The following is a 23,483-nucleotide window of genomic DNA, read 5'->3' as shown; positions in this document are numbered from 1 at the left end:
ATATCTGGGTTAAATCCATCGTTCTTTTGCCCACTACACCACCCCAGTTCAGACATGGCCATATGCAAATCAGTCCTGACCCTGTGCCTCATGGGAACAGTCCAGCCCGAACTGCCAAGCCATGTCTTCCCTGGACCGGAATCAAGCATCCTAGGACCGGTTTCTGGCTATCAGCCGTCATCAGCCAGGATAGCTTGGCTCCAGTGGCGTAGTGAGCACGGGTCCCACGTCTGGAAATACCCATCCCACTTAGGGCGAAAAGCGTTACAACAAACAAATAATGGACGGAATGCTGACAATGCATACATTCTCCCCCAGTTAAGAGATCTGGGTTAAATCCATCGTTCTTTTGTCCACTACACCACCCCAGTTCAGACATGGCCATATGCAAATCAGTCTTGACCCTGTGCCTCATGGGAACAGTCCAGCCCGAACTGCCAAGCCATGTCTTCCCTGGACCGGAATCAAGCATCCTAGGACCGGTTTCTGGCTATCAGCCGTCATCAGCCAGGATAGCTTGACTCCAGTGGCGTAGTGAGCACGGGTCCCACGTCTGGAAATACCCATCCCACTTAGGGCGAAAAGCGTTACAACAAACAAATAATGGACGGAATGCTGACAATGCATACATTCTCCCCCAGTCAAGAGATCTGGGTTAAATCCATTGTTCTTTTGCCCACTACACCACCCCAGTTCAGACATGGCCATATGCAAATCAGTCTTGACCCTGTGCCTCATGGGAACAGTCCAGCCCGAACTGCCAAGCCATGTCTTCCCTGGACCGGAATCAAGCATCCTAGGACCGGTTTCTGGCTATCAGCCGTCATCAGCCAGGATAGCTTGACTCCAGTGGCGTAGTGAGCACGGGTCCCACGTCTGGAAATACCCATCCCACTTAGGGCGAAAAGCGTTACAACAAACAAATAATGGACGGAATGCTGACAATGCATACATTCTCCCCCAGTCAAGAGATCTGGGTTAAATCTATCGTTCTTTTGCCCACTACACCACCCCAGTTCAGACATGGCCATATGCAAATCAGTCTTGACCCTGTGCCTCATGGGAACAGTCCAGCCCGAACTGCCAAGCCATGTCTTCCCTGGACCGGAATCAAGCATCCTAGGACCGGTTTCTGGCTATCAGCCGTCATCAGCCAGGATAGCTTGACTCCAGTGGCGTAGTGAGTACGGGTCCCACGTCTGGAAATACCCATCCCACTTAGGGCGAAAAGCGTTACAACAAACAAATAATGGACGGAATGCTGACAATGCATACATTCTCCCCCAGTCAAGAGATCTGGGTTAAATCCATCGTTCTTTTGCCCACTACACCACCCCAGTTCAGACATGGCCATATGCAAATCAGTCTTGACCCTGTGCCTCATGGGAACAGTCCAGCCCGAACTGCCAAGCCATGTCTTCCCTGGACCGGAATCAAGCATCCTAGGACCGGTTTCTGGCTATCAGCCGTCATCAGCCAGGATAGCTTGACTCCAGTGGCGTAGTGAGCACGGGTCCCACGTCTGGAAATACCCATCCCACTTAGGGCGAAAAGCGTTACAACAAACAAATAATGGACGGAATGCTGACAATGCATACATTCTCCCCCAGTCAAGAGATCTGGGTTAAATCCATCGTTGTTTTGCCCACTACACCACCCCAGTTCAGACATGGCCATATGCAAATCAGTCTTGACCCTGTGCCTCATGGGAACAGTCCAGCCTGAACTGCCAAGCCATGTCTTCCCTGGACCGGAATCAAGCATCCTAGGACCGGTTTCTGGCTATCAGCCGTCATCAGCCAGGATAGCTTGACTCCAGTGGCGTAGTGAGCACGGGTCCCACGTCTGGAAATACCCATCCCACTTAGGGCGAAAAGCGTTACAACAAACAAATAATGGACGGAATGCTGACAATGCATACATTCTCCCCAAGATAAGTGTGTCAGCTCAATATCTTCCAGGGAAAGAGAATTTAGTTGCAGATTGGAATTCTCGGTATTTGAGGGATTACAGCGACTGGAAGCTGAATCCGATTTTTCAGAAGATTCGAGAGAAGTTAGGTCCTTTGGAGGTAGATCTATTTGCTTCTCGATTAACAAATCAATTGGAAAAATATGTGAGTTGGAGACCAGATCCAGGGGCAATAGCTGTGGATGCGTTCAGTCTGAATTGGAGGGGGATGAGAGGTTATGCTTTCCCACCCTTTTCAATGATTCAAAGAGTGTTGAGACAGGTGAGAGTTCAGGAATGCAGAATGGGTTTGATAACTCCGTTTTGGACAACTCAAGCTTGGTATCCGTCAGTGATGGAAATGGTGATGGGGGACCGAGTTTTAAGAGCAGAGGTAGGTCTTTTATGAGATGTGGACGGACAGGAGCATCCTTTGGTGGAGTCAGGGTGCTCAGCCTTCTAGTTTGGAGCATTTCAGGAAATCTGGAAGATTCAAGGATTCATCAAGAGAAGCTACAGAGTTGATGTATGAGTCATGGGCTCCGGGGACTAGAAAAAGATATTAAAGCGCATGGAAAATTTGTTTACCTTGGTGCGTGGAAAGGAAGTTGGATCCCATTGAGGTTGATGAAGTCATGATTGTGAATTTTTTTACAGGTTTAATGAAGGAAGGTTTAAGCTATAGAACAATAAATTGTTATAGGTCAGCGATTGCTTCAGGACATTCTTTGGTTGATGGAATTTCTGTAGGGAAAAGTCAATTGGTTTGTAGAGTTATGAAGGGTATTCGTTTGAGAAATCCACCAGGATCAAGGTATTCTTTTCTTTGGGATGTCAATGTTATTTGGAGTTTATTGGAGAGTTTGCCAATGAATAGATTTTTGACTTTGAAGCAGTTGTCCTGGAAAATGGCAACTTTGCTTTGTATGATATCTTTTAGAAGATTGTCTAATGTGAGGGCTTTGGATATTTCGGGTAGATATTTTGAACCTGAAGGGGTGTTGTTTGTGGTTAAAAGGAGAACGAAAACTATGTCTGAAATTTGTTTTTATCTAAGGTTTATTAATCAGCCTAAATTGTGTGTGGAAAGTTGCATTAGGGAGTATGAATCTAGAATGGCTGAATTTAGGTGCGCAGGTGTGGATCAGCTGCTGATTTCTTATGGGAAACCTCATGGTGCGGTTTCAGTGGCTATTATTGCAAGATGGGTAAAGAACACTATGAGGGAAGCAGGAGTTAATTTGGAGAAATTCAAGGCTCATTCATTGTGTGTTGCTATGGCTTCGAAATCATTTAGTGCAGGTGGTTCTTTGAGTGAGATTTTGAAAGCAGCAGATTGGTCTAATGACAGGGTGTTTAGAGATGTTTACTTTAGACCAGTTGAACATGTTTCAGAACATGCTTTAAAGAACTTTAAACATGCATAATGCTAGTCTCCTGTCTTGCCATAAAATGTCGATTCTCAGAGGTTTAATGTATAGAGAATCGTGATTTTATTAAAGACAAGGAGACTAGCATTATCCCTTCCACCCTCCCAGATGGATGGTGTAAAAAAACAAAAAAACAAAATTGAAATGATTATTTCGTTTTTGGGAATATGTTTTAAGTATGATCACTTTTAATTGTGTTTTCTATTGCAGATCAACATTAATGGATTGATGATTTTTGAGGATAAGAAATTTGAGGAATATTTTAAGGAAGAAGAGAAGAGAAACAAAAGAGGATGAGTTTGGAATGTTAAGGGACTTTGTTATATTTAATATTCAAGAGTTGTGTGACTTCATACTGTTCTACATGAAGCTTTTAAGTGCTGCATCAGAAGTAGTAAATAAAAGGTTATGCATAATGCTAGTCTCCTTGTCTTTAATAAAATCACGATTCTCTATACAGTAAACCTCTGAGAATCGACATTCTCCTTACACTCTTGCGAGGAGTAACATACTCCAAAGACAGCTTGGGAGACTGTGAGACTTGCAGCGGACCTTGTCGAATCTGATCTGTAACACTGCCAGACTCCAATCCCAGCTGCAATACCACTCTCCAGGGAACTTTGTAGATTCTAGACAAATTCCACCAACTCTTCCCATTGACCCTCACAGCAAAACGTGACGTAGCATCCACCTTTACAGGAGGACCATATTTTGAGAGACCTTTCGCCACATTGATAGGAGATTTAATTCTTACCCAATCTCCGACATGAATGCTGGACTTAAATCCACCCTCATCATTAACAACAGGACGGACTTGATTCTTAATTGCAGTTTGAAGATTTGCAGTCAAAGATCGCGTCCCCACTTTTTCATCCATGCAGGGCACATATAGAAAGAGGCTTCCCTTCCGCGAAGCAAAACAAAGGGGCTGGAACCTGTGATGGGACTGGGAGTGGTGCGATGAGCCCACAACATGCTTTTCACTGCTTCCTTGATATCAAATTTTGAAGAAACAGCCAACCGAATACATTCCACTAATATCCGGTTAGTGCGCTCAATAAACCATTTGCCTGTGGGTGATATAGAGCAACACGGCGATGTGAAATCCCAGATTGACTCAAAAACACATACATCTCTTTTGAGGTAAACTGTACCCCATTATCAGATACAATCTCCTTTGGGAAACCCTCTCTGGCAAAAAGACACTGCAAAAATGTAATAACTTTCTGCGAATTAGGCTCATGCATGAATTGAAACTCCCACAACGTGCTGAAATAATCAGCAATGACCAAAGCAAATTTGAACTTCCCGGGTAAAACGTTGAAGGGACCAACAAAATCTATGCCTAACTTCAACCAGGGAGCATTGGGTACATCAACCTCTTGTAAAGGAGGAACAGCAACTTTGATGACTTTGTCACTAGTACAACATGTCACACATTCCTCCACAACATCATTGACTATGCGATCCACAGAAGGCAACCAGTAAACAGAACAAATCCTCCTTTTGGTGCTAGACTGTCCTAGATGACCCGCATGGCCAAAGTCAACGATGCGAGACCTTAAAGACTCTAGAGGGATACATTTATCCCCCCGCATGACCATCTCACCACTCTCTAAAGAAAGTTCATCAGCAATTTTGGCAAAAGGATGGCGCTCACTATCTAAGTGCTTCTCTTTGGGCCAGCGTGACACTATGAAACTTTAAACTTTTTTGAGCACAGCATCGGATTCCATGGCACAAAACCAACTCACGTTCAGTAAAACATCCCTGACTGCACACATCCACTCCAGCAACAAGACATTCTTCATCATCATCATCATCATTACACAAATCACGTTTTCCCAAAGGTAACGCTGATCTAGAAAGAAAGACTGCCCTAGTGTTCTTCCCACCAGGGATATGTGCAACTTCAAAATCATATTGCAGCAATTTAAAACTTAGCCTAGCAAGAGTATGATCTCTTACAATGCTGCCATTGAGAATAGGGATAAGTGGTTTATGATCAGTTAATAATTTGAAAGTCTTTTCCCATGTAAAACGTTTGAATCTTTCTACAGCCCAGCAGCATGGCAGCAACTCTCACTCAATTACAGAATATTTTTTTTCACTTGAACGTTATGCACGTGAGACAAACCCAATGGTGTGTTCTCTTCCTTGCTTGAACTGAGATCTCATTCCTCCCAACCCATCCAAACTGGCATGCACAGACACAATACACTGGTAATGGGAATCAAAAGGTGTAAGTAGTTTGCAAGATCCTAGTTCTTTCTTAATGTTTAAAAACTCATCTTGACAATGTTTATCCCATATAAAAGTGACCTTTCTTTTAAATAAGTTTCGCATATGTGCAGTTTTTGCTGCAAAGTTAGAAATAAACTTTGTGTAGAACTCACACACACACCCAAAAATTAGGACACCTGTTCTTTTCAAATAGGAGACGGAGCATTCACAATCGCCTCAATGAGATCTTTTCTGGGTACATTACCGCCAACAGAAATTTGATGACCCAGATATTCAATTGTTTCTACCCCAAAAACACATTTGTTTTTATTTGCAACAACACCTTTTTCTCCTAATTCCTCTAGAACCATAGCAAGATTCTTGTCATGAGATTCCCTGCATTTTCCTGCCACTAATATGTCATCTTGGAAAACAACAGTGTCAGAAACATCCTCCAAAACTTTCTCCATTACCTGCTGAAATACCGAGGCTGCCGAGGCAAGCCCAAAAGGCATCCATCTGAACTGAAAAGTCCCCACAGGGGAAACAAAAGCAGTAAGATGCTTACACTCGGGATCCACTTCCACCTGTTGTTAGGCAGAGGCAAGATTGATTTTAGAAAACAACTTAGCACCCTCAAATTTTGATAAAATATCATCAATGCGAGGAAGAGGATGGGAGTCTACCCAAATTTCTTTATTAAGACTGCGCAAGTCAATGCATACCCTAAGTGTGCCATTCTTCTTACGAGCGACCACCAAGGGAGACAACCAAAGAGAGGACTCAATGGGTTCAATGACACCTGATTCGCAAACCTTTTTAGCTCACTTGATAAATCGTCCCTAATGCTAAAGGGTACATTATGTAGCTTGTGTTTGACAGGTATGGCTTGCTCCTTAACCTTGATAAAATGTCTGAAACCCTTGACACATCCCAAGTTCTCAGCAAACACACTAGGAAGTTTATTGTGCCATGCACTCAGGTCTTCACCACAAGGAATGTCATCTACAACTGAGACTTGTTCTTTGGTACCACGGTCTTAAGGTCATTCCAAACAAACCTTGATGGTACCATCCAAGTATGTTAAGTCCTTTCTTCGCCACATAAACCTTTCCAAAGATGTGTCTATCCTTGAAACCAAGACTAGTTTAAAAAAAACCTTCAACTCAATTTTCCTCCCCCCAAAGGAGACAGGACTTCTGTCTGGAGGATTGAGAGCTTTTTCTCCCCAGACACTCTCAAACAATTCTTCAGTAAGCATAGTCATACGCGCACCAGAATCCACCAACAATTGTAAGGGTTTATCATCAACCAAAACTTGAACTACTGGATCCACACAATTCTCTGAATCACCCTTGACAACCACAACAAAATCAGTTAAAGAACTAACAATCTCACTTACAGGATCATCATTATTCTCTTCGAAGTAAACCACATTGATCTTACTTTTAGAAGAGCACACTTTAGCAAAGTGTCCTTGTCTGCCACACTTCCAACAAGAAGCATTTTTGGCAGTACAGATCCGTGAATTAGTAAAATGAGAAGGAAATCCACATTTTGTACAAATATTCCTACCAAACCCTGGTCTTTTCTCTGACCTAACAGGAGTAAACCTACCTCCCTTCTGTTCAATGTGTGATTTTTCTTTTTCTGCTTCAAGTTTATCCCCTTGATCTTTACGATCTTTCACAATATTTACCATACTTTTCTCAGGTTTAAGTTCCTTTGATGCTTTTTAGGACAGTTCTATACTTTTAAAAATGGTAATAGTTTCCTCTAGGGAAGGATTTTTCAAGGTTAGCGATTTTTCTTGAACCTTCTTGTCTTTATAATGAACCACAATCTGATCCCAAATGAATTGTGAAGAAAAAGTTCAAATTCACATTCAGAAGCCAGAATGCGCAATGCTGCCACATAGGACATATCTTGTACTCAAGTAAAAAACTTCTGTCTGGCTACTACTAGACTACTTTCTACGTCAAATTGCTTTTCCAACATTTTCACTGCCGGATCAAATACATTCAACTCCTCCCAGCTACAGCGACTTCGAGAGGAGGTAAGTGTTCTAGGACAGCTTGTCCCTCAAACCCTAAATTGTGCTCCAAAATGATTTTTTTCCTTTCTGCACTAAATCTAGTACCCCCCATGGCTCCTACATACTTCTCAATAGCCCTGCACCATATCTTCCACCTGCTTGGCGGATCACCTGGAAGCTGTAAAAAAGGAGGCAGGGTTGTACACTCTGGATGTTGACACAGTTTTAGTTTGCAAATAACCAAACAATGTTAAGTAGTTGACCTATTCCTGTGGAGAAAAAAAAATAGTTAAATACACTACTATATAGTGAAACAATACAATATTAGTATGAACTATATAGTGATTAAGTCCAGAAAAATAAGTCTTGTAATGAAAAACAAATATTAAATAACACTGTTGAACTGAACCTCCTTCTAAAAAAAATATATATATATATATAAGTCAGTACAAAGCGTTGGGATATACTTCACAATGAAACTGAGCAGCGTTCTAAATCATTGTGATATAATAGTATTTCCGAAAAATGCTTCCCATGCATAACACACTTTGAGGAGATAGTTGTCTGTGTAATGATAACTTTCACTGATGACAGAAGATATCCAAATGTGATAAGCAACGTTGAAGAAACAAAGGATGAAGTACAGATCAACGTTACTAGGTGAGATGCTGACACTCCTTAAATGCAGACTTTAAAACAAACTTGCCACCTCGATGTCGCAGGCTTTAAAACCAACTCCTCACCTCGATGTCACCCAGTGGACTTGAAGAACAAAAGAACTTTAATTCTCTCTCAGAACACAAAGTACAGAGGACTTCTCACCTCCGTGCCATTCGCTCAGCGGTGATCCTGTGTTGTAACAGATCACGCATGCGTAACCTCGACACTCCGTGACGTTGCCGATACCTTTGCGGAGATCTGAAGAACTTCAGATTCTTCACTATGATGCGCGTACGAGCGCATCAACAATGCGTAGATTTTACGCTCCGTGACGTTGCTGTGACATGAAGAGAAGAGTGCTCACAGATGAGGGCGCGTTTTGCAGAATCGCCGATACCACGGTAAGATTCTGTTGCGTCATCATTCGACACACCACAGGCTGGCAAACAGGTCTCCAGCTGCACAAAACAACCGTTGAAAATCACAATGGGCAAAATGCTGAACAACATCAATGACACAGAGTCAACTTACAAAATGCGTCGGCTTCACACCAGGGCACTGCACGGACCCTCTTATGAATAAGGGCAACCAAAACCCCAGAACCAACCCTCATGTAAGGGCACAAAAACTCCAAACGTAGATATGGGAACAGTACACCCATAAACTTCAAACATGTAATTACTTTCTTCAAAAATAGGGTAGACTGTGGCATCACTGTAACAAATAAACTGTACAGAATCTGTAAACTGTTCATATTCTATATAACTGTACAAATTCTATGGTTCCTCTGTCAAATTTAACCATGCTGCTATGCGATCTCTCACCCGAGTAGCGTGGGAGTCAACAAACTGTGAACACTCTTGACTTGTGCACCCCAACTATAACCTGTAATGTGGAAACCAAATAATCTGTAGGCCTAGCAATTATAAACTTCGGTTCCTTAAAACTGTACAGTTCTGAACAGTGTAAATATATGCTGAGAAAAAGTGGCACACCAAAGATTGTCATTATGCAGAAAAACGTTCAGGCAGCTGCTTCACAAACTCGAATTTTGACAGGCACACTCGCGATGTCCTGAAGCTTCCAGGCGTCACAGCCATGACGAGGGTTATGAGACAAAAAACACAATAGAGAAAATAACTTTATTGAAAAAAAAACGCGGTTGGCAAATCGAAACTGTAGTGTAGTTCCTATATCCCTGATAGGCTCTGTACATTGGAATAATATACACTATAGTTTTGACATTGGACTGAGGTCAGTATGTCTCTATCAAGTACATTAAACTTAATTACTTGTGTGTGCCAACTAACTGAGGTCACTAGAAACTTCTCGAATATACAAGAAGGGATTAGTTTCTGACAACCTCATAAACATGACAACTTTGCTTCCCTTAGAGTCGGAACAATCTCAGAACCGTGGAAACAATAGATAACAGTTTCACTCAGTCAATCGTGCCTGCTTCGTTTCTACAGAGTTGCACAGAAATAGAGAGATGGGCGTTTCAATAAAAGGGGTTTATTGAACAGTCTTATTTCTCATGCAAGAGATATGAACTGCTACAATCGTAAGACAGGATGCGAAGTACAATACGTACAGGGTTAGCAGTAAGATAACATAATACTGCAATAGCATGGTTTGTAGCTATGACATATATTCATAAAATAAATAAATAAATAACACAGGCTAAAATGTGAATACTCATCTGATGCTTCTAAATAGTTCTATCCCAGTGTACCTAACCTAAGTGTAGTACGAGGTAAGAAGTAGGTGTTGTTTTCTAAAGTATAACTAGCTATAGTTTTAGTTTTGTCAAGATTTGCCAAAAGTTTCTCTAAGTTCTAGTCTGCTCCATACCTTAGAATGTGTGAGGTTGGAATCTCTTTCCGGGACTCGATATCTAACAGCCTGCAATGGGAGTCAGAAAGACTGGAGCTGGATTCTCTGCGAGGAGGATGACAGCATCTGGTCAGTGCATCAGGCGGGAACACGATCTCCTTCCGAACTCGCCGTGACGAACCGCAAGTAGGCAGTCGAACTGGACCGTACCAGAACCGTGGTTTGCCAGGGCAAGTGCAGGTATATTTATACCTTGAAGGTGTTTAGGAATGCCTGTATTGACGTAAAAGTCGGGCATCGGAACGTCATGAATGAGCCCCTAAGGAATAGATGATCATGCATAATAAATGAGTTCTTGGAAAGATCAATATCCAAGCAAGGGAAATTCCTAAAGGCTTAAGAGTCTGGTTTTCCAAGAACTCGTTGTGACGTGGATTGACAGATGTAGAAGACCATGCCTGTATTTGGTTAGCATGGACAATGCCTAAATAAGAGCTGGATTTTCTATGCCTAAATAAGGGCAATATGAATTGTACCTATATAAGGGCATAAATCGGGAAACCTATATACAGAATCTAAATCTACACACAACAATTCAGAGTGAATGGATGAAACAGCCAACCACAAAATGGCGGCACGCTGTGTCACGCCATGCCAGATGGCTCACGGCAACAGTGTGCCCCAGAACGTCTGAAGTCAGCGCCGTAGCAGAGGGGAAGTGTGCGTCACAGTGAAGATTCTATAGGTGATGCAGGGCACAGGCAAAAGAGACTGCACGCGACAAAGAGCTGGACTGAGGTACGCGCGTGCAACACTCGTCTCACACTAAGTTCTATTCTTTTAAACTCGTAAACGGTGGTTGGGTAGTACTACAGACACGAAGTCTCAGCCAAGCCCAACAATCAAAGACAAAACATGTCTCACCTGTCTTCGCCCCCCGGAGGCTTATACTACAGCGCTGCTGTGTGGGCCCAAGCACCTCTACTGACATGTCCACAATCCGCCAGGCACAGCTACATAATACACCCAACAGCTTGTAAACTGCGATGGAAGAGTCCATGTGTTTCTGGTTGGGATTGATAGATGACTCTGTGCAAGTCCCATCATGCGTGCCTCTGTGAAAGTCACAGTGTGCGGAGACCTTCGCTCCAGTGCAGACAAAGATCAGGCACACACAAATACAATTAGAAAGTCTTTGCCGTAAGGGGTTGGAGTGGTCTGTTTTGGTCTTTGGTTGCCATCATACTGCCATCATACTGCAAACCACCCATAAAAAAGTCCATGCTAGGAACCTTATACGCATGCAAAGTCATGCTTTCCAGGTGACACTTTTCTCAAGGTTAAATATTTTGTATTTTGTCTTGCCAGATTGAGGTAATGGTCTGTGTTTTTTTAAAGTTTATACACTAAATTTGAGTAAGTAGTTCTTTATTTAAAGGGTCCGCGATGTATTATACCCAAAAAACAATTAGCTAACAAGTACTTTGTAAAAAAATTCAATGCTGCAGTGATTCCGTCCTTATGTCTGTTGTAAGTTTATTTGTCGAATTTGATTTTATGGCTTAAAATAAATCATTTAATTGATAACAGATAGCATACATCTCTTTTTATCCTATTTTACAGGGATTTATTTTAGGTTTAAACTTTATTAATTTATTATCAGCACTTTATCATTGATTTGATTGTAGCCTTCCTTCTATGGGTCGACCTCTGTTTCAGGAAATAAGTGCGAACTAGAATAAACAAATGGTGAAAAGCAGATGTACAGTAAAGTGGGTTATGTACAGCAAAAACGAAGGTATGTAATAAACAAAAACTGTCTCCAGCAGCTACACCAAAACCCGTGCTGTCTACCATATTTTAACTGCTGCACACTTGACTTAATTTTGAAATCCGGCAGGGCTGGCACAGGCCTTTATCCCACTAATGCTAATAATGGAATCCCATTTAGCTGGTGAAAATTCAGATTCTTCTGTATGTGGTCTGGATTGCCTGTAACCTGACTGTTTAAAGAGCCCATCTACCCATGGCTTGCCTAACTCCAAGAGGCCCAGCTCTCTTCTGAATACTGCCATTTAGCAATTTTGCAAAATGTATGTTTATTTATATGGTTAAAAACCACATTATGCATTGCAGGCTGTCATGTTCACATTTGCCCCTCTTCCCATACAGCTACATTAAAAACACGCACCTAACCAAATCAAGCAATAAGAATACATTTCCAATACAACTCCTCCCTATGTTTGTTTTATAACAGCACCACCACAGCATCACTGACACCACCTCAGCACCAACTCAGCACCACCTCAGCACCACCACCTCAGCACCCCACAACATGATTAAACTCCACATAACACTCAGTCCAACATCATTAAACTCCACATATTTACATGAAACTCAATACAACATAAAAACACCCCACTTAAATGGATTCTATTCCACATACCAGTAGCCCACATAAATACACTCCACACCATGACATATAATTCCAATAAGCATAATTTCAATCAACGCCACACAAACTTCACAAATGTTAAATACACATCACCTAATTCCACACCAAAAGACATATTTCAGCTACACAACACAGTTCCACAACACATCACATACCTCCAGTACACATCACAAATTCTCACATTATGCCACCAAATTTAAAAGCACAACACAATTCTAGTCCACAACATGCCACTACAGAATACATTTCCACATATTTCACTCCATAACACAAAATCACACTCTACATAATTTTACTACAGTTAATACCATTTAATTACTAACCACATAATTCGAAGCACACGTACCACATATTTCCACTACGCAACTCCACACCACAAAATCCTACACCACACAATTCCACAACAAACAATTCCATAAATAAATATCTCTAACTCACACTTCCACCAATACTGTCATCTCTCCTTCACACACTCACTGCCCCTCTAATCTCTCCCTCACACTGCAACTACCCCCTATCATCTCGCAATTCCACTACCCCCTCTCATCCCTCCCTCATACTCTGTCTCCTCTCTATACTGCCCGCACAAAATTCCACAAAACACCACATAGCTCTCCAATACACATCACAAATTCCCACATCATGCCACAAAATTTAAAAGCACAACACAATTCTACTTCACAACATGCCACTACAGAACACATTTCCACATAGTTAACTCCATAACAGAAAACACACTCTACATAAATCCACTACAGGAAATACATTTCTAACCACATAATTCCAAAGCACACCGTACCACATATTTCCACTATACACCACAAAAACCCACACCACACATTTGCCCAACAAACAATTCCAGAACTACACATCTCTAACTTGCACTTCCACCAACACTGTCATCTCTCCTTCACACACCCACTGGCCCCCTAATCTCTCCCTCACACTGCAACTACCGCTGCTCATCTTGCATTTCTACTACCCCCTCTCATCCCTCCCTCACACTCTGTCTCCTCTCTATACTGCCTGCTTACACTCGCTACCTTCCATTACCACCGTCCCCTGTGCAAAAGTCCACCTGTCACCTCCCCCGCCCTCTGGGTGCAGTTCCTACTTGTCTCTTTCCCGCTCGTACTCTTTCACACCCTCATGCACTCTTTCTGACAATGCCATATCTGTTCACTTCAAGTCTTAAAGCACAGTTTCTTTTCTGTGCTTTTTCAACTTTTCCATCCCTCAAACCCATGCTCTCATCCTCTTCTTAGGGTCTCTTCTGCGTACATAGGTGCTACCTCTTTATGTGTATGTGGCCTGCTGTCCCCTTCTTTCTCCCTTCTTCACACACTTATTCTGCTCCTCTACCTAGAGTTCATTCACCACTTTGTGCAAAAACTACTTATCATTCTTTATCTTCCTTTAATTCTATTCTGTCCAGCTCTCACCCCTATCTATTCACCATATCACGTGATTACCCTACACAAATACACTCCACTCCACACAACTCACCCACACAACTCCACAATCTAACAATTCCAATTCAAACCACATAATTCCACTCCAAACCACATACATCCACTCCCCTCCAAAGCAAAATACCATGATAAAAGCCATTGCCATTTACAATGCCTCCAGCTCTAGCTCTCTCAAATGCGAGACCTGTTGCATTGCAAATGCGTATTTTTAGAGTTTGCCTGCGTGCATGCATGCATGTATGAATGCATGTCTATTTTGGAGTGCTTCCTCTGAATGGGTGTGACCATGTATATGTGCTTGTGAATGGCGGGTGTCTGCACGTGCGCTTGTGAATGGATGAGTGTGAGTGAGCGTGCAAGTGGCTGGATGAGTGTGTGGCCGACCTCACTGCTCAGCCACATTACAGACTGCCTCTGTTAGAAACAGTAGGTCTTGTCCTTAAACATCTAAAGAAGTCTGTAGCCGAGACCTAAAAAGTGGAAAGGAAAAGGATATATTATGAAAGTGCTCAAGGCAATGGGCAAAAAAAAAATTAAAATGTCATTGGGGATTGCTAAAACTAACACCCCTTTACTTAAAACAATAATACATTCTGAAATGTGAAGCTAAATTAATTAACGTTTTTAATTTCAAAATTAAGTTATCGCCTTGCTTGGTACGAGCAGGAAGCGGAACCCTCCGGGGCACCTCAATGTCCCCCTAATTTAGTTAAAAGCAAAATGTTCATTTTGAGTTTGTTTACCTGTGCTGGAATCTCTCTTCACAAGATCCTACCCTTCTTCCTACAGTGGACAGTGTGATCATGTCTGCATTCAAGGGCTGCATGGATCCATCCAACCAGGTGGAGTGCGAGAAAGGCGTTCTCTTCCGGAACTCTGTGGTCCTTGTGCGGATTGAAAGAACCTGCTGCGACACGGACAACTGTAATGCAGACGACATACAGAGTACGTACATCCGCTGGCCTCTGAGGACCTGACGTGTCTGCATGGGTCTCTGTGTGAGGGAAAGGCTAGACACAGCCCAGGTACCCTCCTGCCACAGGCGCTCCAATTTACCACATCCAGGCATCCCTTTTAGGTTTTAGGTTTGGCTTTATACAAGTCTATTCAGACTTTAATATTAATAATGATCTGTGGCCCATCAAAAGATATTGACAGATTTGCCACTGTCTTAGCATTCAATACAAAGACGTCATTTTTCAAGAGTAGAGTTCAGTTTTTGTACTTTGCTAATGTTGCGTCTGCTGTGTTTTTAAAATTGGTGGTAAAAAGAACTCAGATCTTCATTCGCCCCTCTGAAGATGCACATCATCCTGTATGTGTCTGAGTATCAGTGTTAGCAAACTGAACAACCTAACGCGTCATTACTGTCAACATGGTTCATTAGCCGTTTCTGAGTATCAATTAGAATGACTCATTACATAAAAGAGTCTAATGAAATGTAAACACAGTAATAAAGGGCCTGATTACGATGCCGGTCGGACTGTCGTACGACCCGCACCGTGGCGGTAGAAGGACTGCCAGACTAGCTGTTATCGGTCCCGCTACCCGTATTAGGATGCGTCTGCCTTCAAGACAGTCTCAATCTGTATATTTTGTGTTGCAGCGGGTTCTGTGGGTTGCAGCACACGCCACAGACCAAATAAACACTTTTGAAACTACCCTGCACTGTGGGGCAGGCACCATGCGGTGCCTGCCATATACTGTAGGAATGTTTGTGGTGCCCCCCCCCAGAAATTATAGCGGAAGCCCAGGGTCAAGGGGGGCCCTCTAGGGGCCCCCAAAGTCACTTTCCACCTGCCTTGTCATGGCAGGTGAGCTGCAATGAAAGGGCAGGTGTGGAAAGGGGCACTGTAATCCCTACAGCTGTGCCAGAGCAGGCACCGACATTATTGTTGGGATTGCAGGCCCTCCAACGGGCTCCTTGATCCTGTCGGATGCTTGGCGGACGGTCTCTCTGCCAGCCCACCATCCGTCAGCCATCATAATGGGGCTGGCCGACTTGCAGGGACAGATGGCAGTGGGACTGCCACCGATGGCCGGACGGTGGCGATCCCACCGCCATCGTAATCAGGCCCAAAGTTAGAAAGGGAAATATGGCAAAAGAAAAGTAAAATCTTTTCATTGTAAGCAATAAGTGAAAATATTTAAAAGATAATCAATCATTATCAAGTAATAGAACCATATTCGGCCGGATATACAACCATAAAAGGTCAGAGAAAAGACAATTTATATACAGGGGAGTATAAAAACTTAAGACATACTATTAAATATCAGTTAAAATCATAGAATCTCATATCGCCAATATTAATTCATAACACAAACGTGTTTCTCTGACTCAGCAATATATAATAAAAGGACAGAAAAAGTACAATTAAAGCTTAGTTTTAAAACCAATCATGAGACCTCACGATGCCAATTTAACTTAATGATGGGTACCTTTTTCTCAGTATTATAACATTTTAAACAGCGAAACAGATCAATCGGGACTCTAAGTGCTGCAAGAAAGTCAAGCCTTCAAGATGCGAGTTGAAAGACCTCTCTTTAAGGATTGATCGTAAGAATCAGGATCTGTAGGCTACGTAGAGTGGGCAGGATAATATAAAGGCAGCAAGGAGGCAAACCACGAACCTGGGGTCGGGAACACCCCTAAAAGATGAATCATGTTCATACAAAACGTGATAGATAAAATCTATATTGGGGGTTCTAATCCACAAAAGATAGGGCTCCATGCCAGAGCACGTGGAAGAGCTATATACTGTTGGACTGTTATCAAGTCAATGGCTTTCTACATTCTTAGCTTTTACTTGTGTTCTAAGAACTTCAACTTAATCTGCGCCTTGGTAAGACTGGTAATGTTTCTTGTGTTTGCCCACAGATGTGCCAGACCCAATTCTTGCAAGGATAACTTGACATAATTAACCATGGAACGGCCTGTGCATTGATTCGTTTTAAGCAATCTTCTACAATATCACTCATGAATTTTAAATCCGGAGAGGACCGTATTTTGACCCCTAGCATGATAGGAGCTAGCCGCACCAAATCTTCCAGGAAACGTAGTCCCATTCCATTATGTGTGATCAGGTTTGCAATGGACTTAGGGAGTCCTAAAAGTTTGGACAGAAATGTATTCTCTACTGTCTGTAAAGACGACAGCGGGGCGTGCCCCCATACTCCCGCTCCATGCGTGGCCACTGACAGACACTTGCTTTTATATGACATCACAATTTCCTTCAGGGGTTAATGTTTCTATTTTCTAGCAAATCTATCAAGAGTCTCACATGCTGCTTCAGTAAGTTGAGACATCTAATTTACCAGTCCATCCCAGGTGAGGTTAGCTGAAAATAAAGGGGCAGATTTACAAGCCCCTTGCGCCTCTTTTATGCCGCCGTTGCGTTACTTTTGTGACGCAGCGGCGGCGCAAAACCAGCGCCACGCTGCAGGGTATTTACAACGCGACGCATCTGGGAGATGCGTCACATTGTAAAGCCCTGTGCCACATGTGGGCGTTCCGGCGCAGGGCGGGGCGTTTCGGCGCAGGAACGCCTCGTAAAAGTGGCTGAGTGAAATCTACAAGCATTTCAAAGATAGGGCACCCCGGAGCCTTGCTGGAGCTGGGTCGCGCATGCGATGCAACTCCAGCAATGCGCCGCCTTAACGGCACAGATGTGTCACGCATCTTTCCTTTCTCGCCCCATGGTGCGCCGCATTGTAAATGCGGTGCATCCATGGTAGCGAAGCCGTGACGCACAATAACTGGCGCATCCCTGCTGATATGCAGGGATGCGCCAGTTATTGTAAATCTACCCCAAAATCCCCAGATAGCTAAAAGATAATGTTTTCATTACTGGCATTCCTCCCACAAAAAACTTCCTAGAGGGGGTGTTTTTGGGGCCACTAAGCAAAATATAAGATTTCTTATGACTGTCCCTGACCTTCAAATCGGCCATGAAGGTGTTGGACCTGTCCAGCAAAATTTGCAATCCGTTAGCGGTGCACGATGAAAGCACGGCATCGTCCGCAGAAAGGGGTCCAGGTATTGAATGGTCGCCCACTTGGGAGTATCTGTGGTTAGGGACCTTAAAAATGCAGATAATCACTTTTTTAAAGAAGGAAAAAAATACAAAAACATTGTCTTCAGTGCATACACGAACTGTAGGTTTTATGTGGAGAAAGCAACTTGCTTCAGTTAATTCTTGGCAATTGCAGAATGGAGCAGTAATTACAATGTATTTTTATTCATCAAATCACTCAATTCAGAGAGCTGCAGTTTTTATTCGTTTCCTTTGTCCCACCTGAACACACCAATCACCGAGAAATCCCTGAACAATGGAGCTGTTGCCCAGTACACACTGAGAGATCAGATTATCCTTACATGTGATATATGTTTGTCCTGTAAAGATGGATGCATTAGATTGCAGTGATAAATATGCTTGACTATACTAAAGAGGCCAGGAATGGAATGAGCAAAAAGAGTTGTGTGTTGGCTTTAATGTTGCACTCCCTATAGAGGTGATTTCTCCATTGAGAGGTTAAGGTGTGAGTGGGCTTTCACATTGAATGACTTTCTACAACCTATTCTTGGGCATTTGCAGTAGGGGAGCCCCAGCCCCAAGGGGCATTAGAGCACTTTAAAGGGGATGTGTTAGTTGCAGTAGCTGCAGCTTCCATGTGTGACATTGTGCATAGAATACTATATTAAAGGTGATCCGCTGAGACCAGATTGCAGGCAACAGATCGTGGTGGGGAAAGGTTTAGAACATGATATGGTGCTGGACTGTACAGGTGTTTTTGAAGTGTTGTACAGTGTAAAAGATAGGGAGATGACATGATTCACCCACTTTTGGCCACAGAGTTCATATCTTAAGCACTGTGCCGCATATCTTCTCTGCATTGAGCATCATTCAGGGACCGCCGGCTTTTCGTCGCGGGGATGGGGTACGGCAAGGGCCCCTGGAGAAGGGTCAGGCAGTGAGGCTGGAGGTGCCGATTGCCTTTATGTCTGGCACGAGTGTATGGGCCAGGGTCTGAATGCCTTTCACCGCAGGAAAGGACGGTGGTCATTACAGAGTGCGGGTGCTGACTAGATTCAAGATGCCCGCGCGGCTGATGTCGACGGCAGAGTACCACCCGTGACCCACCATTCACAGCGGGTCACAACTCCTGCATCCCACAGGGAGGCGCAGGCCAGCTTGGACCTACAGGTACAACTCTCTGAGTAGTGCATGGTGGCCTTGCTGGGCAATTGATCTACAATGTTGCTGCAAGCAGGACCCCCAATATGGATGTTGGATTCCAAGTGTCAACACCTCTTGCTTTCTAGAGGACTGATCTATAGATGTTTTCGAATATCATGAAATAGTGTGGAATTGAAATCAATATTTTGACTATTACTTGCACATTTAGTTTGACCACCAGAGACTTTGGGCCAGATGTAGATAATCCATAAATACCGAATTCTTAATACCGAATTTTACCGATTCGGTATTAAGAAATCGGTATTTCTTATGTAGCTAATGAATCGGTAAAAAATACTGATTCCTTAATATTCCTTATTACCGAATCGGTAATACCGTTTCGGTAATAAGGAATACCTACCCATTCATTCCTATGGGCTTGGAGGCCCATAGGAATGAATGTAAAGCCATTCTGTATTAGCAATTCGGTATTACCGAATCTGTAATACCGGGAGGTACTTCAAGGGTGCCAGGGTGTCCAAAGGACACCCTGTTGCACCCCTGAAATGTGCCTGTGTGCACATGTGGCGCACATACATGCCCTGAGGGCATGGATATGTGCCACATGGTAAAAATCAAAAGTGAATTTTTAAAGGAATTCGTTAATTACCACCAACTTGAAGTTGGTGGTAATTAACGAATTCTTAAAGCACATAAGCACTCTTTTATGTGCTTTCTACATTGCATTTACCGATTCGGTAAATACAGATTCGGTAAATATAGATTCGGTATTTACCAAATCATCACCTACATTAGGAATGGCTAAATACTGGTCGGTAACCCTGAAATTGACTGATTTTCGGGGTTACCGACCGGTATTTAGCCACCTACATCGGGCCCTTAGTTACAATTATCTGCACTCTTAGGAGTGGGGTTGTATGTTAAGCTATGAGTTACTGTGAAGGAACTGGGTGGATTCCTAAAAGGACAGAGCACATGTATATATGTGAATGCACATGTATGTGCGTTAATGTGTGTGTGTATATTGCTTAGAGAAGCGCTCAGTGTTAATGGTGTTCTTATTTTGCAGTTCTACTGAAGTTAAATAGAAACTGTAGTCATCTTACACAAACTAGGTTATAGTAATACAACTTGAAGTAGTAATTCTAAGTTTAGGGAAAGGTATGAATGTACATATATATTGTAAGATATTTACATTTCCTGGTCTTTAGCTTTCAGGATTTCCCATTAACCTATCAAAGTACAGAGAGTTGCTCATACAGAGATATTGCAAATGTATATCTATTCACAATTACACTTGTGTTTAGCATTCCAGTGATAAGTTACTTTAGTTATCTCTTTATTCTATAGAGACCCACTACAACCTGCAGACCTCTGTGACCCTAGAGGCTAGAGTATGAATCCCTGGGTCTCTTTTTTCCCTCTTATCCTATTAATGTTTCCCTGCTTCTTCCATTGACCCTTATATCTTAGCTCACATGCTTATCTGTAAGCACAGTGAGAGGCAGAAAAGACTCTCATTTCCATAGTACCATGTGCACAAGATTAATACAAACATGAAAAGAAGAGACAGAAAATGACCCCATCTTTAGTAATTTGGAGGATCTGAAACAGGACCCTCCCATTCCTTTGCTGTGGACCGACCACTTCCTAGTCCCCTTTCACTTCCTAGTCAAGACTCACCATAAACAAACCCACCATAGCGCCAATAAACAACAAAGGAAATGGGCCCGTTTCTCCATGGACTCTTTTGAATATCACTTCCTACTGAATGGTTCCCCCACAGACTTAGGAGTAGATGTTGACAAGGCTTGCATGGCCCTGGACGGACACATCACTAAAGCCCTAAACATCACTGCCCCTTGGGCCAATAAGGGCCCGGAGCGGCAAACTAAAACTGCACCTTGGTTCAGCACAGCTCTTAGAGAAACCAAGGCAGCCTGCAAGAGGCTCGAACGTGCCTGGAGAAAGAACTATTCACCAGAGGCAAGAGATGTGTACAAAGCTAGCATAAAAAAATACCACTTCCAAATTAGGAAAACCAAAGCGACCTTCTACGCTGACCGTATAGATAGTGCTAACTGCTCATCCAAGGAGCTCTTTAGGATCTATAAAGAGATCACTACACCTCCCCCCTCTTTAGAGCAGGCCGATATCTCAGTACAATCTTGTAACGTCATTGCGGAATTTTTTCACAAAAAAGTACGCGACATTTACACCAGTTTCCCTGATGATGCCAGAACTGGCTCCAACCTTCTACCTCCTCAGGAAGAAGCGACTTGGGAGGCAAAGATCGAAGACTGCCTTACAGTATACCAGGTTCCGACGGAGGACCTTTTGATAGCCACTGCTAAAGGAATCAAATCAGGCTCCCCTCACGATCCTGCCCCTGCCAAATTCCTGGCCAGTGCCATGAGTCTTCTGACACCGTATGTAGGCCATATATTGTCTACCTCTTTTAACACTGGCAAGGTCCCACACGGGTGGAAACAAGCAGTCGTACTGCCTCTTAAGAAAAAACCCCATATCAGTGCGTCCCAGCTTAGCAACCTGCGCCCCATTTCGCTCCTACCCTTCTTCTCAAAACTGGCGGAAAAGCTGGTCAACCAACAACTCTCAGCACACATAGAGTCCAGAGGCCTCCTGCATACCAACCAATCGGGCTTCCGGGCCCGCCACTCCACAGAATCAGCCCTCCTTTTTTCGACTGAGGCACTGAGGAAGCACGTGGACGCCGGGCATGTGGCGGCACTAGTGCTCCTGGACCTCAGCGCAGCCTTCGACACTGTAGCACATCATACGCTGCTACAGTGTCTGAAGAAAGGAGGGGTGACAGGCACGGCCTGGTTATGGCTGGAATCTTTTCTTACTAACCGTAGCTTCTCGGTGGAGCAAGGAGGAGCACGCTCCGACACCTTTGACCTCGGTCAAGGAGTGCCTCAGGGATCAAGCCTCAGTCCAACCCTTTTCAATTTATATGTCACCCCCGTGGCTACTACTGCGGAACGCTATGGGGTGGAAGTAGTGACATACGCAGACGACACTCAGCTGGTGGTCGCTCTGACCCAACCTGCTGAACAAGCCGCCGCGAACTTCTCATCATGCCTCCAAGAGCTGGCTGGATGGATGGCGAAGAACTGCCTCCGTCTGAACGGAGACAAGACTGAGGTGCTGATTGTAGGAAAACCCCCCTCAGTCTGGTCATCTGCCTGGTGGCCACAGACCTGGGGCCTCTCCCTACCCCCAGTGATCAGGTCAAGAACCTTGGAGTATGGGTGGACTCAAAGCTTAATTACGACTACCACACCAGACGGGTCGCTGGTACGTGCTTTTCGATTCTACGGAAACTCCGTAAGACCCTGGACCTGCTCCCAGAATCCTCAAGGAAGACCCTGGTCCACGCTCTTGTCACGTCGAGACTGGACTACGGCAATGCCTTGTATCTAGGCGCCAACGCCACTAGTCGGCGTCGACTGCAGACAATCCAGAATGCTGCCGCTCGCCTGGTCCTCCGGCTGTCCAGAAGAGCCGCCTCTAAAAAATCTCTACAAATACTACATTGGCTTCCGATCAATGAAAGGATCGACTTCAAGGTCCTATGCATTGGTCACAGGATCGTACATGGCAAGGGCCCGGCCTTCCTTCGGAACCTTCTCTGCCCCTATACGCCTACCCGACAACTCCGCTCATTAGGAGCAGGCCTCCTCGCTGTCCCCAGACACAAGAGAGCCAGAATGGGGGGTAGATCCTTTCGTACTTTGGCGGCACATAAATGGAACTCTCTCCCCCTGAGCTTAAGAGTGGAAACATCGGAGCTCATCTTCCGCAGGAAACTTAAAACATTCCTCTTTCCTAAAGAATAGCCCCGTCTTGTCTGACTGACGGAGCAACTAGCTCTTCTGACAGCGCGGGGACACACTGACAGTGTAACCAGGCGCTATACAAAATCAGAAATAAATAAATGGCTTCCAGTATCCCCTTGCTCGATTCAAAAGTGCTTTGCTGTTTTCGCTTTCATACTGCTGACATGAGGATGGGGCATGTGTTCACCAAACTATCAGTGAAAGTCCATGTCCTAAGGTTATTGTTGAGCCTCGCCTGTTCTGATACTGTGACCCCTAATGCCAGGAGTATCTTCCACTGATAATAGATACGTTCTTGTACTGTGATATCCCTCTTTAACTATTTTTAGCACTTTTAAAAATGCATTAGGCTTCCAATTAT

At 43.7% G+C, this 23,483-nt stretch overlaps 1 protein-coding gene across 1 annotated transcript in view; it reads left to right on the top strand.

Annotated features, from left to right (window-relative positions):
* The window catches only part of LOC146808802 (ly6/PLAUR domain-containing protein 8-like), a 47,822-nt gene that overhangs the window by 13,911 nt on the left and 10,428 nt on the right, over positions 1-23,483 (top strand). The window contains exon 3 of the mRNA XM_085614240.1: positions 14,851-15,006. Within this exon, the coding sequence (XP_085470366.1) occupies positions 14,851-15,006 (156 nt within the window). The remainder of the gene's footprint in view (positions 1-14,850; positions 15,007-23,483) is intronic.

This window comes from Triturus cristatus, chromosome 7 (genome assembly GCF_964204655.1).
Source record: "Triturus cristatus chromosome 7, aTriCri1.1, whole genome shotgun sequence".
NCBI lineage: Eukaryota > Metazoa > Chordata > Amphibia > Caudata > Salamandridae > Triturus > Triturus cristatus.
Note: the sequence above shows the minus strand (reverse complement) of the source record. Positions and strands in the feature narration are given on the sequence as shown.